Source organism: Schistosoma mansoni, chromosome W (assembly GCF_000237925.1).
Source record: "Schistosoma mansoni strain Puerto Rico chromosome W, complete genome".
Lineage (NCBI taxonomy): Eukaryota > Metazoa > Platyhelminthes > Trematoda > Strigeidida > Schistosomatidae > Schistosoma > Schistosoma mansoni.
This window is the reverse complement of record NC_031502.1, coordinates 38,125,604-38,145,922: the sequence shown is the minus strand read 5'-3', so window position 1 is coordinate 38,145,922 and position 20,319 is coordinate 38,125,604. Positions and strand designations below refer to the sequence as shown.

Here is a 20,319-nt window from a genome sequence, read left to right as displayed (position 1 = left end):
TATATATGTATATATATATATACATATATATATATATATATATTCTCTTATTGAATAACTACTATTCAGTAACTAGATTATTTATATTTATATTCTCCGAATTATAAGCTTTATTTTGACCTATAGATTATTATTATTATATGATTTACTGTTCTTAAGTTATGTTCAGTTTATTGATTACAGTCTCCCACGTTCATGGCCACTTTTTAGTTTGATCTTGTATAAATGTTATTTTCTATTTTATGATGTAATACGGTCTGTTTGGTTGGTATATAAACCAAGCCCTCACTTGGAATCCTGAGGGTCAAAAGAGAAGAGAAAGACTAAAGAACATATTACGCCAAGAAATGGAAACAGATATGAGAAGAATGAACAACAACTGGATAGAACTAGAAAGGAAGGCCCAGGACGAAGTGGGTTGGAGAATGCTGGTCGGTGGTCTATGCTTCATTGGGGGTAACAGGCGTAAGTAAATAAGTAAATGTTTGAAATAAATGATTCTTATAGTAAAAGCTATTATTGGTGTTCTGGACTCAACTGGACGGGCTAGGCGAATAAAGAACCACTAAGGACACTAGACTGCTCATACTGGTCGAGCGTCATTGGTTTAGGTCAGTACTAAGATTGAATAAATAATATTTTGATTGGCGAATAAATCAGGCGAGGCGGGCTCAAAGTTACAACACATTTATATAAGCATATTATTGGAAATATCTTTATGGTAGATAAATAATTTTTCTAGTTATCGAAGAAACTCTACATTCAAGTAAACAAAACAATTGTTTCTTTTAGAAAAAATAATAACAATGTTGCAGGTAAAATCAACAGAAGGCTATATACGTCATCAACCAGAACCTATTATGCAATCAAATTGATTATCTTGTGTTGAGTAACATGTTTATTAAGATGATTAAAGATTGACAGATAACCATAATAATTGACATCATACAGTGCCCAAGGTTGTTTGTCTTGTTTATCCAATAGAGATTAATTAATTAAACCAGATGGTTTCTTAGTCCAGATCACTCCTTGCTAGTTGGTTTTGGAACGACAAACTTAGCATTCACAGACGAAGTCGAACTGTTTACTGTAGTTGGGATGTTACCCATTGATAATCAGTATCTCTTGTAGTCCTGTTATTCTATAGTTAGAGAGGCCTCGAAACGTTTACTTTGAAAGGTAGTGAATCTCAACCTACTCCGTAGAATTCCGCTGTAAGTGATAAGGTCCGAAAACTGCATAGTTGATGCAGACATAGCTATTCACAGAAACACCGTGGGAGATAGATGTATATCAATCATCGTTTGAGTTCTGTGGTCACTCTCAAGTCAACAAGACCACTACTACCATGACTTCTTTTTCAGATTCATCTAGAAGAGATATCCCCCCCACGATATGGGAGACTGGTACGTACCAACACATCAACAATATTAACTTTCACCACCAACGGTGAGTACAAGTTCACTCATTTCTAATAAGACAGTTACATTGATAGAACAGAAAAAAGGGGGCACTTTATAGTGTTTGAACATTTTCCAGAAAGCTCATGCTTAGGAGATGATAGGACCCCCATTAGTGAGATTTGTTGACACGATTAATGTAAATCATTAGATAGAGACCTTGAAATCTTTAAATGTGACAAGTAAACAACCCGTCGCTAATCTTCTTAAGTCTCCTAAAGTTGTGATTATTAAGCGCTTGAAACTCTATTTGTGTATTCTAAAATATTTTAGTTATCAGTTTTTTATCACCCCGCTTACATAACCCTTATTTGACTGCATCATTTTTAATCTATTGCTTTCATTCGTTCAAATCATTTTTTAACTCTTTTCCTGTCTATAATATCATTAATTAACCGACAAGGTTTAACTTATCCTTACATATCATTAACCTCTATTTATTTCATGGTGTAATCAGCTTTATAACTTTTTGTCCCTATCTTAATCAATGTCCCAAAACCTAGACATATGACCAAATAAATTCACTTGGAAATTTCTTTAAAAAAATCGAAACTAATAATTTCCAGATATCCCTTAGTCAATAGTCTTATAACACAATAGTTCGATAACAAAATACGAGTAGTCCTTTAATAATTGCTTATATATGTCATACACTATGAAAGACTGACACGTTACTCATGCAGCCATACAACTTTCTAATTAGAAGAAACGGGGTTAAAAACTTTAATCAACAAGTTTAAAAGCACTACAGTTTAATCGATAAAATGGTCTGTTAAACAAGCCAGTAGCGGTTGAAATCGATGAGACTGTAATTTATGAAGGAACCAGTTAGATTTAGGATAACAGATTTTGAATTTTGGCACGAAATTAATTCATTCACTTGGCTAAATAGAGTTTTGACGTTATAACTGATATCAGCTCGTAATGAAAACCCTAAATCTAATTCCTAACCTTAACTATCGACTGTAAATATTAATCTTAATTCCTCACACTGGTTTATAACCATTTAGCCATAATATGTAGGTAGACATCCTCAAGGTCTTTTTAGCGTCGCTCAAAGGTCGTCCATAAATTATAGTCTCACCATGACATCTAATGAATATTTATTATGAATATGAATTTAATGAAACCCTAGAAGACATGAATAAACTTTTAATAATTATTTAAATGTACCAAACACATATTTATATATTTTATTTTAAATTTATCTTGTAAAAATCAGTTTACTTCATCATTTGACTTTGATTCCTTGGTTTCTTTAATAGATTTTTGTAAAACTGTAATCTCATCACTTTTAATTAATAAACATTTTTCATAACCACGTGTTTCAGCTTCTTTAACTTCTGAAACTAGCTGACGTTCATACGACAGACGACTCTCTTTCAGTTTTGTATTAAACTTGAAAAGTAAACAAATAGAAATAAAACTTCTATTAGGATTTTTTTTCTGAATGTTATGTGACGAATAAAGGTTTACTGTCGATACCAAACAAAATTTTTTACGAAAGTCTACTGTAATAACGACCTATATTTTCGATTGCGCTTCAGTAGCCTCTTCCCCAACAAAAATTGTCTCATTCATGCTTTTTTGATTGTAACAGAAAGAAGAATCATGGACAGTAAAATAACTTAATATTACTCTTTCGATTTCCTGATAGCCACTTGCTTGTGCAATTGGAAGACTCAAGCAAACAATACAAAGTTAATTTAAACTTTATCCCATTGTACAAGCTAGCAACTAACAGGACTCAGTAGCTAAATCGACAACGAGACAGTGTTTGGAACGAATGGTACTGAGCTTGAGTCCCAGAGTGAACATCAGCCCTGGGATTCAGGTACACCCAGCTGACGAGTCCCAAATAGGACGAAACGTGCGTTCTGGATCCCACTGCTAGCCACCATCTATCTTTGCTTATCTTTACTACGTTTGACACTAATCGTAACCTGAAGGTATCTTGATTAATAATTATCACTGTTAGAAAAATGTTAATCACTTCATTCATTACTGACATGGTGGTTAACTCAAAGGGTCAATAAGCTGCTTGTAACAAACCTTACACTCCACATAGATTTCATGATATCAAGCGCTCTTATTTGTATATGAAATTTATTGAACGTTGTATAACTATAACTGAACGTCATGTGATAATAAATACAAATTCCTGTCTAAAACTAGAATGACCAAGTTTAATTAAGCACCCATTTACCTTACACATTTAAACTAACATTTCTAATAAAAACCCTCAGCAAAAGGTTCTAATATTAAAAAAAGTACCTCAAAGTCATTATCACATATCCTAATCCAGGGTTTACACCAACTGAAGTGGAGTTATCGTGAAGTTCAAAGACAGTTTTACTATCGATAATCTAATCAGAATTGTAGCTGCAAATATTTATTTCATTATACTACAAGGTTGTTATATCCCTATAACAATAGTGAATGATAACTTTGGGATCCATTATGGACCAATATTATGCATATAATTTTTATCGTATATTTGCTAAATAATTAAACTACTTATATTCATGTTCCTTTCATTGTGAGCCTTATTTTAACTCTTGGGCTATTATTGTACGATTTACCATTCCTGAGTTATACACAGTCTATTAATTACTGCTCCCCCTATTCACAGCCACATTTGGCTAACTCTTGTGCAAATGTTATTTTCTATTTTATTGGTACGTTGTGATCAGTCTGTTTGGTATATAAACTCAGTATGTTTGAAATACAATGATTCATATTGCAGAGGCTGTTATTGGTGTTCTGGACTTAACTGGCTGGGCTAGGCAGAAAGCAGGACCGATAAACACTCTAGACTGCTCGTACTGTTTTCGTGTGTCACTGTTCCAATCAATAATTCTCTGCTCTCTGATTGGCGGTCTTATCACGTCATACATTAACTGGGCATCCACTTGGCCACAAGATGTAACAAAGGTGAACACTGTCGATTATTTCTCTAAAAAATGGCTTGCCGGACCAAGTTAACATTCTGTCGAATGGCTCGAGATCATTTTAGATGTTACTCATATCTGAAATCAGCTTAATTCATTTTTTTCATATCAAGTTATATTTTCTGAAAGAATTTTTTGTTTAAAAATCTTAGGTCATTCTTTTTCAGAAAATATCCTGATTACTTGATTGTAGTCAAAAGTAAAAAAATGTATGATCCATTTTCATAATACTAACGAATGTTCAAAATATGATTTTCTGAATATATTTGAATATTTTAAATATAAACGGAAACTGCCGTATTCTGTAATTTTACTTCACCAACTAATTTAATTAACCAACCATTGAAAACCAAAAGGCATTAACCATTCATTGCGTCCTAGAGTAGAATTCCTCAACAGCTCAAATCCTCTATATCTGCATCAATAAAACAGTGATTATTTATCTATTTCTTCTTAAGTTTAAATCGTTCTTGTGCTGTTGTCTACTCATAATAAAAATAAACTGTTAAACAGTAATTAACGAAAGAACAATCTAAATGAACTTACGAATTAAAGTCATTCATTCAATCCACACTTTCAGTCGTTGTTTTATCACGCTTTTCTGACTAATTATGGTCAATTTTATCAAAAGCCGACATTTTTTTATCATTTTTAAAAGTTATAGTCGAAAGAAATAGCCAGTATACCCGCACTTATAATTAAGGAATCAAATTAATTTTAAAAATCAATAGTTATGAAATACGCCATTATATTGAATACTATTGTAATAGTCTCATTTTATCAACGAAGTAAAATAGGACTATATTATACGTGATAAGACTATTTTACAACTTATAATAGTCTAATATATACCTTGGTAACCTTGGGAACTGACTTTGAATTGTTGAGTTACAAATGAAACCCTAATTGAGTTATACAAACCAGTGGCTACATTGCAACTTGATCGATAGAATTTACTTGGCATCAAAAGATAAAGAAAACGTGACACTTGTCACCACTTAATGAACAGTCAATCTTATGTATCTTAGTCCTGTTGGAGTGCCGTTTTGATCCTAGTAGCTCTGTGGTAACGTTTTTGGCTTTGAAACTATGTGACACGGGTTCGAATCCAACATGAAACACCAGTTCTCCTAAAATCACAACCATGCCTTACCGATGAGTATTAACTAACAGAAAACCTAAGTTCAGAATTTTCTTCTGACTACTTCATACTATTTATCAGAAATAATTATTTATTTAGGCCTGGCTAACATGGTTGAATGAGTTAAAGTTCTGTACATTAATAAGTTTTTGACTAAAAGAATTACATAATTTATTCTTTATTGTAGTTACTTAAATTAATGATTAAAATATTGGTGAAAATTATATGTGAAAATGATCATGCATCATTATCTCAATGATGATAAGTGACTTTAAATATAGTCAGTTAACAAAAAGATAACTAGCTTGAAAATGCGAAAGGTAGTCGCAAAGAAACCTTGGTGATAAATTTTAAAGGTAAATGTTCATAAGTGTATGATTTAACTGTATCATCAATGAAACATGCATACATTTTAAGATCAAAGCTATGGTTAGAAAATATCGTTGTTCTTTTCAAGATGCGAATCAACCTCATTTCAGATGAGGTGCTTATGGATATCAATGAGTGGATGATAATAACTATCAATGTATTTTTTGAAAGTTCTAGTCAAGAAGATCAATAAAGACACCTTAGAGTAATTGCTTCAGAATCATCGTGTAGTTTATTTAAGTATACATCCTTCAACACATAAGATTATAAGTCATAGAATTAAATATTTCAAATGACTGAAATATATTACAATACGGTTATCAATTAATAAATGTCATCAAACTTGGACCACATTTTCTGTGAATGAATGTATTTATTAACCCTGCTAATTAGTTATGCTACTGTCTGACAAATACGTGGTTCGAGACCAAAAAATCTTTATTTTACAAAGTTTAGAGTATATGAGTATGGTTTCCTACAAAATATTCCCAATTTGTGACAGTACAACTACCTAATCTCCATTTCTATTTTTCAAAACATCTCTGGAAGTTCTCGTAACCTCATTCAACCTCTCCCATTGTTTCATGTGTTACCTAAATTTTTTTCACAGACAATAAGAAATAGTTCATAAGCTACTATTTGGGCAGCAAATTGGTAATTAGAAACCACAAGACACTTCCATACACTAAACAACTTTATAAACCCAGGAGGTCAGTGGTTGTTCTGACCTTTCATTATCCTTATAGCTTTTATCATCGTCATTGAAACCAACATTACTCTCGAAAAGATCATTCCTCTTAAACGCGTTATCTCCATAAACTTCACTCATCACTGAATAGATTTCCTTGAAGTTTTTCTCATGCTTTGTCATTCAGCGTAGTAGTAGCTCACTTTGTGTATTTACCGAACAAATCATGTACATAAACCTAAAATTACAGAGTAAATCATCTAAAATTTTCTCTCAACAATACCTCATCTTTAATTTTTTCAAGGTTAGTTTCATACTGTTTTTCATTATTTGTTCGTTCTAATTCCATTGCGCATATACGCTTAGCGTGATCTGAACGAATTTGTTTTAATTCTTGGTTATGATCTTCAAGACACACATTATACTTTGATTCTAATGTTTTATATCTAAATACAAATGGAAATGAAAAGAACAGGTACAAAATAAAATATCAGTCAATCAATGACTGATAATTTCCATCTTGAAATCGTAACTTCACGGAAAAATTCAAAAGAACTAGAGGGATGTTTCAATTCAGTTTTCAATTCCTAACTAGTGTAAACTTGTTACTGTGTACGGAATCAAACACAACACCTTAGGGTTACATTATTTAAAAAATCCCTTCCAAAAACTGGATGATGTACCACGAATTACGGTGATATAAAGAAACATTACTTATCTAGTCCTTCAAATGATATCAATTTCCTATAATTGTTATATCTAAACGAAGAATAAATGAATGATAACTGCTAGGAATTATTTATGAACTAGTATTGTGGTGAACAGAACACTAGTTGGGGACAATCGAATGTATTTAGACAAAAATTACAGACTATCTCACTAAATTCTGATAACCATACAACAAACAGTTAATTTGTAAATTAACAACCAATTGTCTCATTCTTCACTGTTCCTTCTGCAAATATCAGTTCATCTTTTCTAATTCCATTGTTCATGCATTTTTTCTACCGATTGCGCTTCATTTCAGTTCTTTCCTTATTGGTCTTCTGCCAAAATACATTCTATATCTAACCATCGCCATATGCTACTTATATGGATATAAGTAGAACACACTACTGTATTACCTGAATTATTATTGCATAATTATGAAGTAACTAGAGTATATATATAAACAATAACTTAAAGGAAGGAAGGTATTTGTTTTACTGATTGATTTGTTTACCTACCTATCTGTTAGTTCGTTTAAATCATATTGAATTTGTTTCAATTTTTTTAATGTTTCTTTCTCTTTTTCTGTTTTAACTTTTAATGATTCTTCTATTTCATTTCTTTCTGTGACAATATTTGTTAATTGTTCTTTTAAATTTTTAATTTGATTATACTTTTATTAATAAAACAAAAATGTACAGAAACGAATTTTAGCTTTTAAATTATAAAATGTTTCTTGGTAAATGTTTCTTCAAATATGAAAAAAAAGAAAAAATTATGTATTAAAACCCTTAAAGAAATTAGAGATTATTAAAAAGAATGGTAACTTTTGAGAACTATTTATGGACCATTATGATGCGCACTGCTGAGGAGTCCTATAATAGGACGAAACAGCCGTCCAGTGCTTCCAGGTTTTCCATGGTGGTCTAGCTTCAATTAACTTATGATTTCAACTATGAAAATACGCATATTTTCTATTGTATAATTGTTAAGTAACTTAACTATTCATATTCATGTTCCTCTTATTATAAGCTTTATTTTGACCTATAGACTATTATTATACTATTTACCATTCTTGAGTTATCCCTAGTCCATTATTTACTATTCCCCCTATTCACAGCCACATTTGATTGAAACTTGTGCTAATGTCATTTTCTATTTTGTGGTACGATGTGGTCAGTTTGTTTAGTATATAAACTCAGTATGTTTGAGAATAATTATTCATATTGCAGAGGCTGAGATTGATGATCTGGACTTAACTGGCTGGGCTAGGTAGAAAGCAGGACTGATAAGTACTCAAGATTGCTCATACGGTTTTCGTGTATTATTGATCCGATCGATAAATTGCTGCTCTCCAATAGGTGGTCTTATCACGTTATACATTAACAGGACATCCACTCAGGCACACACGTCATAACAAAATCTAGGTACATTTTCCCATTCCATTTTTCCTAGTCATTCAATACATTTATATTAAACACAAATATTATGATTATTCAATGATTTGAACCTAATTTATGAATAAAAACTCACTTTAACTATAAAATAAAATACTTTTAAAAAGTCAGATGTATAAACAAAAAATATTCTCTACAACTAATTCTCTTCAGATTCCAATTATTAATCTTATAATTTCATTCAACATATAAACTTATTCAATCTAATAATATATATTAGTTATACGGACATTAAGAATTTTACTTTATTTTATAAGTAATTCTAAATTATCAGTATGACGTTGTGGAGATTGTTAAGTTTTTTTATTGAGATCATGAATGGATCGATGTTATACCACCAGTGAAAACCTGGAAGCACTCAATGGCCGTTTCGTTCTAGTACAAGACTCTTCAGCAGTGCTCATCCACAATCTCGCTTGCAGGATTCGAACCAAGTACTTTCAGTCTCACGTGCGAACCCTTAACCTCTAATCCATTGAACCAGCATCCAACGGTGTTATTGTCTAGCCACAACCATTCCGCGAAATGGCGCCACCATCTTCTATTGTCTGAGATAGATACCTGCCTCTACCTGACATGAATTAGCTGTAATGTGAAATGATGTCATTACCTTAAAGCTAACCACTTTTGTTTATTCAATTGTAGAACCTAGAGAATTAATAAAAATGAATATTTTTCATGTTTTAATATCTGATTGGAAATTTTTCCAGTGATTTACAAATGTATACATAACTAAAATAACAAATTGTTTAACTTCAACTTACCTGTAATTCCATTTTTGATTCTAGTTCTACAACAAGGGATTTATTTATTTCCAGTTCTTTAAAAGTAGATTCAGTTTTACTTTGTAATTCTTTCAATGTTTTTTCATGTTCTTGTATAAGAAATTCACGTTGTTCATTAGATTGTTTCAATAGATTTTCAAATTGTTTATTCATCATTGACTGTAATTGATTCATCTAAATAACGTGAAAAATTCATATTTTTTTGAACGAATAATATAGATATAGATTTCCATATTAACAATAGAATCAACTACTACTAATCTGAACCTTGTAGCAAAGAGTAAATTTTTTAACTTCATTTGTTATAACTTAACAAGCTCAATCATCTGAACCAATTAAATTTAATAATTAATCGCAGTTCCGTTTTAAAAAAAGGTATTTTCGAAGAAAATAACATTTCTCAAACAACAAGTTACCATATTTAATAATGAAATTCAAGCTAATCAACTGTGAAGCATCAAATCAAAATTCTTCATAATAAAGAGAATTCTTATATTTTAAGGTTTAAATCATCGTACTATCAAATAAAAAAACTAATTTTTATTATTATTGTAAAACTTATAAGCCCCCAAATGCCCTGGTACAGCCAAGGGTGAGGAGAGTCAGCTCTCTCTCTCTCTCCCAGTGCTCTCACATGGCCACGTGCATACAACCACTGCCACAGAAGTCCTAAGCACTGCCTTTTCAAGGCGGTGTGTTGTTTACAAAACTGAGAGGCCGAAAAGCAAATGTCCGGCACTTTAACCGGGTCGGTGGACACGGAGAGTCCACCTGGGGGAGTTGGAAAACTCTGGTTCCAAATCAATGGTTCACACATGACGTATGAACCAATTATTGGTCACCGGCTATCGTGAGACTGCATCTCCATACGTCGCTCCACTGCCTTGTGGATTAGACCTTTAGGTCAAATGCTTCCGATGTGGACCCCTAAGAAAACCACCTGCTCCGGTCTGGGCACCCGAACAGTATCCCAGCCCTCACACAACTCGAATGATTTATGTGGCGCATATCTATTTCGTGCCCCCTTGTACCAATGTTCATGTGTTTAAATAAATAAGATGAAAAAACACCTTGTTGCTGAATCGCGTCACACATAGTTTCGCTTAACTTACATATAATCTCATACCACAAGTTTCTTTAATAATTTGATTATCTAGTGTTTTGAAAACCATAAAATTAAAAACTAACTGTCCAAGTTTCGATATGATTTTGAGATAATATACATTATGAAATGACTTCAGATTGTGAATCATTAAAAATCAGAAAGCAATGGATAGTTGCTCTGCCCCAACTTATAACTCCTCAGTAGTACAGAAGGATGATTTCAATGGGTATCGAACCTAAGGTCTTCATTTATCGTAATAATCATATTGATTAATCTCAACAAACAGTCAAAATAAAGATAAATTTAAGTTTTTTTTATGGATTTACTTTCTCCTCAGAGCTACGTTTAATTTGATCAGCGTTGTTGACTGTATCGGATAATTGATTTTCTAGCTTATCTATTGCTTGACGAAGTTCACGATGTTTCAATTCAGCAGCTTGTTGTACAGCAATTAATTCAGCATTTTTACGATTCATAACTTTTGCTACTTCAGTTTCATTTTCTTTCCTAAGTTTAATCAAACGTTCATAAAATTCTGCTTCTATTGCTTGTGTTCTTTGTAAAATCTTCCAAAGCGAAAAAATATTTAATAAAGTTTGATTTCAAACTTAGTATTTTTAGAGGTAGAAAAGAGAAATATAACAATGAAATAGTTGTTTTCTGTGAATTAGTTTGTTTTATGACGTGTTTCATAGTGTTTATTATAAGCCACCTTTTGAATTAATGATTGTAGTGATATCTTTTGTTGTTCATAAATTACGGTCATTTGACTATAAAAGAGTTACGTGTATTAATAACAAAAAAATGCCCCATATCTACCAAAATTTATACATTTTGGCCTATACATAATCTTTTATCTTCCGTATTCAATTATGTGAATTATGAATTTTGACAATAAAGGTGCCTTTGATTATCTATTTAGGCTTATAATGTTCTAATTGAAAGTTTGAAAATGCAGAAAATAGATTAACCTGTCAATTGTGTGAAGAATATTTTAAAACCAGGTGATAAATAGCTTGAACAAAAAATGGTCAGATTATAAACGTTTTTGAAACAGAATACTTACTTTTTAATTGGCATTATATTCTAATGCTTTACAGTGTTATATTAGTTGACCAAGTTTTCAATCGGTTAAGATATCTATTGTTATTGCTTGAACATATATTATTAAGGAGTATTTTTGGACTTTTGTCATTAATACTTTTTTCTTACACTTTAAATATTTCTGATAAAAGCAGAGACTGTAATAAATTTTAGTATATTTACATTGGAGTTAACAACAGAATCAACAGATCACGTTTCACTCTATTCGGAACTTATTCCCTGGAAGCCAATGAGGATTGAGGGGGCTTCAGTAGTGAATATAAACAATAGGATAAAACAAACTCTTTTGGACAAAAACTCCAACAGCTTTAAACGATATAAGTATAATATTTACTCTAGTTTAGCATAAAAAACTCTAACCCCGCGGAATTGAAATACTGGCTAAAATCAGCTGAGAAACAGGTATCATAAATATTTGGTGGGTATTCACTTAGCTGAGTCCACTCTTTGAGAATCGATACCTGCCTAAGGTGACGATCAACATACAAATAAGTCATTCTAAGCTATATATTACTGAGCAAATTGATAAGTGAAACACTACTTATTAAGATGATAAGAATAATGGAAGTATGAAGATCATTCTCCGGGAATACAATATAAATATTTACAATGCGTATTCATTGAATATATTTGTTATTAATCCAATTTTAAGACTTCAATGACTCACTGAATGTTACCGTACCTTTCATTCTCCACAAATTATTTTTAAACAATCATAAACTTGTTACGCAGTCCTAAACCATTACAGTCATCGTTTTATGTGTACTCATATTTGTTATTTGTGATTCGTCATAGTCTCGTATTTCGTATGTATAGTCATGTAATTCTGCGAACTGTAATAATACAGACTCATGCAATACACTTAGCTATTTTTCCTAGGCATTTGATCCGGAGTTTATATAAGCCCATACATAAACAGTTAGCAGGCTGATAGTGAGAGCGAACAAAAGATAATTTGTAACACCGGCACTGGATAAAAGGCATTCAAAATTTACATATGAATTAATTTGGCAAATTTTTAATGAATTACGAGTAAAATCTAGTTTTTGTAAATATTCTTGACCATGATTTTTTAAAAAGATGTCGATAAAACCTCTACAATATTACTTTGAGTCCACGATAATGTGGAGAATTTTAAAAAGCTGACTTTAAACCTTAATCCACTAACGTGTTCAATCAAAACATTCTGTCTTATAACTGGCTGGCAAGCACATGAGATAATATAAAAGTTCAATTTATGGACTGATTCAAGACTATACTATTTAAAATTGCACAAACTCAAGAAAACATTTGTGTAAATAGTAAACAAATGGACATTCAGCAACTAATTGTCTTAATATGTTTAGCCATGACGAGCCTAAAAGAGATACTACTGTTTAACTCAACGCTTTTAAATTCATTATTAAGAGTATCTGATTTTTACTGTCCTTGATGAGTCCACTTTCAATTTCACTGCAATATAATAGTGCTTTATACGCAGAATAACTACTGGCAATCACTAGTACTATAGCAGCAAATATAACACAATATTTATAACGTTTTATTCATGACTTTTGATAAGCAACTACTACTATGGACCCCATACCTATAAACTACTCCTACAGTTTTAACTGAACTTCAATTTATAACAAACACTAAAAAGGCCTTCAAATAAAAAGTAAATTTTACCCAACTATTGTAAACTAAACTTTTTCGAAACTAGAAATGTGAAAAACCTGTTTTTTACATACCTTCTTACCTTTATATTACTGTAATAGATTTAAATCTACCTTAAACCGTTTGAAAGTGCCTCAAGAGCACTGCACAGTTTACCAAATAAAAAATAATTCACATGGTCATTATCATGAATACATCTTTAGTTGGACAATTTCATTCATTTAGTACAATATTTTAAAGGGTAACGTCTTTTCATAGAATGATTACAGAAGTAGTTTTAGTTCAGAAAAATAAAATTTATTAATAGTTTTCAACATACCTCCTTCTCTTGAAGACGAACAATGGTTTTTCGTATGTTCGGTAGTTCATAATTTTCTAATTTTCTTAAGTATTTTGTGGACTAATAGAGTAAGTATGTTAGAAGAAAATGTTAACGTACTTCATTGACCAGAACATGAACCTATCTAATTACATAAAAGTGTTCAAAGTCTGTTTTAAGCTAAAATCCACATGTTAAGGAAGAAAGTTTAAAAATACAAACCCTGACATCGTATGCTTTGAGTTCTGTAAATGTTAAATACTCCTTTTGTAAAACCTCTGGCTGTCCGTTTTCACCAGAAATCAGTTGGCCCTTGCCACTGCTTTACTGGAGCTCCTTACAAATGTCCAAGACTCAGATATTACGACTACTTTAAGTTTCGTTGCGACATTCTCTTAGGGACCAAAACAAATGTTGGATACGCCAATTAATTTGCTCAGTTAGATGGCAACTTGAGATGGTCTTGTAGCTAAAACACTTTTGTTTTACAGTCAAATATTTGAAACTATAAAACATTTTTAGGTAATTTCGGTAATCAGTGTTAAAATTACCTATATATTTACCAACAACGTCTAGCAGAACGACAAAATCCCTCTTGACAGACTGTTAAGCCTAAAGAGTGACATCTAACCAAACTACAGACATTTCCCAGACTACATCTCTCGTTTTGAAAACCAAGTGAAGTTGTTCAAAATAAAGTCTCACTTAAACTCGTTACAGATTGAATAATAGGATTGGCTATCAAACGGTCGTTCAAGATCTTACTTACATCAAATGTCATGTTAAATGCCAAATACAAAGTAGCTTAGGACCACTTTTCAACGATTATCAGCAACGTATTTTTAATCGTGATGTATTTAACTGGTCTCAGAATTAACAAATTTTTAATAAAATACTTTATTAGGTAATTATTAGAGCATGGTCAGTAAGATGTCACTAACACCTAAATAGACATTCATCAGTTTAAATGGTTACTATGTTAGACGACAAACCACTGATCTCCAGTGAATCTACTAATACTCTGAGCCGTAGTTGGGAGATTCCCCCCAGCTCTTCTCACTATAAACATATAGCAGGCTACAATAATAGTTAAATAAACCCCCTCTTGCCTCAAAAAACAGAAATCCTATATTCACTAGCCATCAACAATGTATCATAATATTCGCAAACTTACCTCTAACTCATTTTTTCTTGTGCTTTTTATGTTTGTGTTCTCGAGCTCTTCATCTGTTGAATAAGAGCCTGATTCCTCCTCCGCATATTTCTCATTTCTCTCTTCATTAATATCTTCATTTTCATTTGTGTTATGATCATCAGACTTAAATGAATAGTTATTTTTATCTGGGGTCAAGCCCTGAAATACATTCTTCAAGTTATCGTCTTCTATTAGTTCATTTTTAGTTTCAGTATAAATTTCATTACTTTTATTGACCACATCCATCTCTCCATTTAAATTTTGGTGGCCTTTAGGCCTCTTGATTCTGAATATTCCTCGTGGATAAAGAGGCGGGGCTTGTCTTGATAACTTTTTACCGGGTAACACTTTTCTTGGCCGACATAATAAGGAGCGTTTACAAGTTAACTGATTTTGATCCTTCGCAAACTCCGTCCTAGACTTTGACTTAATGAACTCCGAATTCAAACCGGAATGAATATGATTAGGTGTATTCGTCTGAAAGTAACACAAATTCTACTAAGATTATGATATTAAAACTTTACAATACATTAATTTATAAACGTGAATATGAACAAATAAACGCATATATGAAATAATTCAGTGCTTATAATTGTGAGTACTAATCGTTTGGTCATACAAGTTACGCATACACTAAAATTAACTAACGATTCATCGAAAGAAAACTAATTAAGTTATGTTGCAATAATATTAAGATTTCAATGAAAAGTTTTTGTCGTTTTTACTACCTTGGAGTTATGTTTACTTGGCAGTGACATGTCATTAATTGCTAAAACATTTTAATATCGGTCCAACATTTGTGGCGGCGGATCGGACAACTGATTCGTCTGAGGTCTGAGACCAATAAAATAATTTGCTCTGATCATGCATTCTAAGATTATCTTTAATTTAGCTAATTATTTCCACAAATAGACGATTACATTATTTTGAAATAAATATGTAAATTTTATTTAAATCTTGTGGTGTATTTATACATGAAAACTGTTAATATAGACTACACCCACGAAAATCACCTAAAGACAAGAATTAAATCGGCACAACAACGTTGATATGCAAGATATGTAAGTTAAAACAAGACCCCTCAGCAAATTCAAACTGCGAACTTCAATTGGTAGAATCGGTGAATTATTCATTATTTAGAATCCATGTCTAAGCGGCTGAATATAATAGCTAATAATGGAAAGGTTCGGTTATCGCAGTGTTCTTTCCCGATGCTGAATGATAAAATAAGTTCCTTATTACTGTTGTGAGTGGTCGTGGAGTAACACTCAAAGTAATTACCCTCATCAACCACGAAAATTAGGGACTCTGCTGAAAGTTATGTTATAAGGAGTTATAAGGAGTTCCAGGTTCCAGTGATTCCAACCATGAAAAAAGTTTGCACTAATGTGTTTCGCGGACTCGTTTACTTTTTGTCCTAAATGAATTTCTTAACTGGTGTAGTTAAGTGCTAAAATAAATAGGCTATCTAGCAGTGTTAAATGGATTGAAAACGATGTGGCGCATTATGGTCATTTCTCTCCTGGTCCTTCTTTACTACACAGGTTGCAGTTTCAGAGACTATTTGCGGGTTGAATAGAGTTTACTTCCCAGTCCATGCACGTTTTCGGGTGCCCCTATTGCACACCGTTCAAGTCGCTAATATCCTTGTAAAAGTATTAGTGCATAACTCAGGAGACTTTTAGATAGGTATTAGATTTACTCTGGTAAATAATGGTATGGTAATAGTTAGGACACACTTATTTTGTAATTAGCTTTTGCCACTATTCGCATTTCTTTCAATAATTCTCGTAATTAGTACAGTTACTGTGAGTGACTGTAAAATAGTTGTTTAAAAACGCATGACCTTGGAGTTTCCGTTTTTGTTTTGAATTCCATATAGCTTGACACATTGATTACCGCTCATAAATACATTGATGCACACATGTGCCTCTTGTTCTCAATTACCTGCTGTTATGATAACAGAACACTAATGTATTTGTTATCCGCGTTTACAGATCTTAGTGATATTTTCATTGGATGCTTTATCTGACTATATATCTCGAACTATAACAACTGTAATTCGAATTATTAACTACTTGTAATGATCGGTTACTAGACCAAAAGAAACTCGAACACGTCGATTCCCGACAACTAAAGTAACGTCCTGCATATTTTTCTTGTGCATACAGATTATGTTTCATGTATTGATACATTAGGGTTCGTACGTAATAACTTTACCATTATTTTTGGAGCTGATATATTCCTGGTCCACCATAATGGTTTCTGAGCCGGTTTACATAATGTTTTTTAAGAGAAAACTTCAAGACAGAATATGTTCTTCTAACTGAAGATCCCCAATTGGAAGAAACGTTCTTATTGTCGCGTCCAAAGATCTAGTAAACATCTAGTAAAGTGGCAAACCTAATGTAACTCCATAAATTGTAAGATCATAAGTCGAAGTCAAACCATCATTTATAATCATTTCCTCTATTGTAGCAACCAGGGGAAAGATTTCGTAATAACCTCTGAAGAACATATTACAGCTTGTTGACTGAATAATATGTGTAGTATGGAGTCGAAAGTGTTACAACTACCGTACCAGGATAGTCGAGCGATTTCGTCTCAATAATCCTCTGTCGTACGTCTTTGGATCCTCACAATTTATCATCAACTATTCTGTGATCATTGTTTTTCTGCCTTAATTAATGATGGACCAGGTTTATAGTTGATTTGTGGGAAGGACATCTGGTTACTTTACTAGTAGTACACTTCCACTAGTCACGAAAAGTCAGTCACTACGACTGGCTTTTATAAAAATAGGTGATCCATATTGGTTGCAAAAGATCAAGTCTCTCAGAAGGAAGATCTTACTTTTACTCTTCTCATTCACGTAATATGAGCTTTCTATCGAATTCTAAGGGCACACTTTTGCTCAGCATCCTCTTTATAAACACAACTGTATTAAATCGTACAATTTAGAGATTAACTTCATATGTTAATGCTACCTCTGACTACAAACAGGCAAACCAAACTGACTATAACCGTTTCAACAAAATATTAATGGGGTGACTACCGAGTGTCCCAATGACTATTAGGGTAGTCCCTAACAGCAAACATTTAGTCAAACTTGACTTATATTATTCTACTGATAACAACCCTGACTGCCTACTTCGATATAAACTTACGGATAATTCAATAATTTCAAACATACTCTTCAGACTAAACATGTCTGCTCTAGAAAACACTCACACATCATCTGAGGTAATTTCCGTAGTTAATCGTCAGAACCGAATAGCTAAACTCAAATCATCTGCGGCTGATTACTCTATAGCTATTTAGTTAACTTTACGAGAACCCTAGTACCATATTAGTGAGCGAAACTGAAAACATAACAAGACACTTCTCTTCAGAGGTGCTCAGCGGATTCCTATACACATGCTACTATGTAACTGTGGTCTGTAAAACAACTCGTGAGTGTGTAAGAGATTGTGTAAGTTACATTCCAGTATATCCTTTTTATACATTTCCACATTTCTGGAACCACTGAAGCAACCCGATCTATAATTAATCTCTCGGCATTTATAAACTTTTCAACATGTAGAAAGGGATGGATTAATAATGCTCCTACCCCTGCCCATAGTCTTACAAATAGCCCAAACCTGACGTTCTTTTAAGCATGAACCAATTCATTGTACTGGAACAGATAGCTCTAGCAATATTACAGTTAAGCTGTTAAACCTTAAACCTCCCTCGTCAACTCAAAATTACAATAAATCTATCATAAGCTACACTTAAAGTCATAAGCGTTCGATTATTGCCACACTCAACTTAAATGCATATATCCACAAAAGTTCTTCTCTCCCTGTTACAGCAATCACTTGGGCGTCTACTGAGTCTTTCATCCGGTTCAGCAACACTCTGTTGAAAACGTTTCCTGGTACACATAGTAATGTGATGCCTCTGTTGTTAGTTGTCACATTTACTTAGATCTCTTTTTCTCTGGTATCCCGATGAGGCGTCCTTCTTTCCAGTCCGTTGGCACTTGCTCCTTTTCCCAAATATTGTCGAACAATAAGTGAAGCATGTTTTCAGTTACTTCAATATCTGACTTTAGTATTTCGGTGGGTACATTGTCAGGTCCTGTTTCTTTGTCTTTGAGTGCTGCTTTGATATCCAGTGGACTCAATGGAGCTGATCTATTTAAGAGTTACTCAAAGTGTTCCATCCATATGTTCCCCTGTTCTTAGATCTAAATAGTAGTCTTTCCTTCTTTGTCCTTGACTGGTCCCTCCGGTTTACTATATCTCTAAGCGAGTTTCTTCGTTGTCATATAGTTGTTACATATTTACTTCTCTTGCAGCTTTTTTCCGTTGTCATTGTTAAGTCTTCCTCTTATTTCTACTTGTCGGTTCTAATGTTCCTCATAACCCTCTTTAAGGTCAAGGATAATGCTTATTCACTTGCACACCGTGGCCTTGCCCATATGGAAGTAGTTGCACTCACTTTCTTGTAGTTACTATTGCTAATATAATTCCGTTGTAATGTCATTTGTGCTTTCCGGTCATTAAAATAACCACAGAACCTGAGTACGACAGAAGGGTAGTCCACATTATGTATAAACTGTAAGGTACAATTTCGGCGCAAGCTGGAAAGTCACGCCATTACAGTCCTACTCGAGTATATCCTCAATCTTCAACACAGGCCGCCCATGTTTGTGATCTGCAGTTCCTTAAACTATTCGGACTGCTGTCGTTTCAATATCTGTGCAAGTGGGCAGTTGTGTCTCTTACTTCACAAAACCGGCAAATAATAATGTATGAAGCAATATAGCCCTGTTGAAAATAACTTAAGCACAGGTCTGTTTGGAAACTTGAGTAATGATATAAGACACTATCTGACTCAGCACAACCAATGAACTCTTGATTTCCCACCACACGGAACGTAACACCACCTCAACATTTTAATGACCTCCATATCAATGACGAGTCTATGTGGTCTTCAACTATAAAAGAGATATTCTCACTCTTCCAAATATATCTTCTATATACTTTGGTCTGGTGAGTGATGACCTCTCATCACAAACAACCGCTCTGTAAATAATAGCTTCGTGAGTGACTTTTCTGGTCAACCCCCAGGCACATGGATCACCCATTTTACCCGTTTTATCTTGCCTGTTTCACCTGTTGCTGAAGCACAAGCTGATAAAAGGTCGCACTGTAGAAATACTTAGCAGTAACATAATTCTAACAAGCAAAGCTAAGTATGAATTATATAACCATTCGCCAGCGTAACAACGTGGACGCGGTTCCATCCTTGAACGAACTATGAAACCTGCAAACATGTTGTACTGTATTATGACATTAACTTAATTACTAACTAGCTGGTATATCTGTATTGAT

At 32.9% G+C, this 20,319-nt stretch overlaps 1 protein-coding gene across 1 annotated transcript in view; it reads right to left on the bottom strand.

Annotated features, from left to right (window-relative positions):
* Window positions 1-20,072, bottom strand: part of Smp_157130 (hypothetical protein) — a gene marked incomplete at both ends in the record, with an annotated part of 29,172 nt that extends 9,100 nt beyond the window's left edge. Inside the window, 8 exons of the mRNA XM_018789621.1 lie at window positions 2,688-2,858; window positions 6,893-7,055; window positions 9,385-9,422; window positions 9,539-9,733; window positions 10,991-11,230; window positions 13,744-13,824; window positions 14,918-15,415; window positions 19,944-20,072. Of these exons, the coding sequence (XP_018655045.1) occupies window positions 2,688-2,858; window positions 6,893-7,055; window positions 9,385-9,422; window positions 9,539-9,733; window positions 10,991-11,230; window positions 13,744-13,824; window positions 14,918-15,415; window positions 19,944-20,072 (1,515 nt within the window). The remainder of the gene's footprint in view (window positions 1-2,687; window positions 2,859-6,892; window positions 7,056-9,384; window positions 9,423-9,538; window positions 9,734-10,990; window positions 11,231-13,743; window positions 13,825-14,917; window positions 15,416-19,943) is intronic.
* Between the last annotated feature and the right edge of the window lie 247 nt (window positions 20,073-20,319).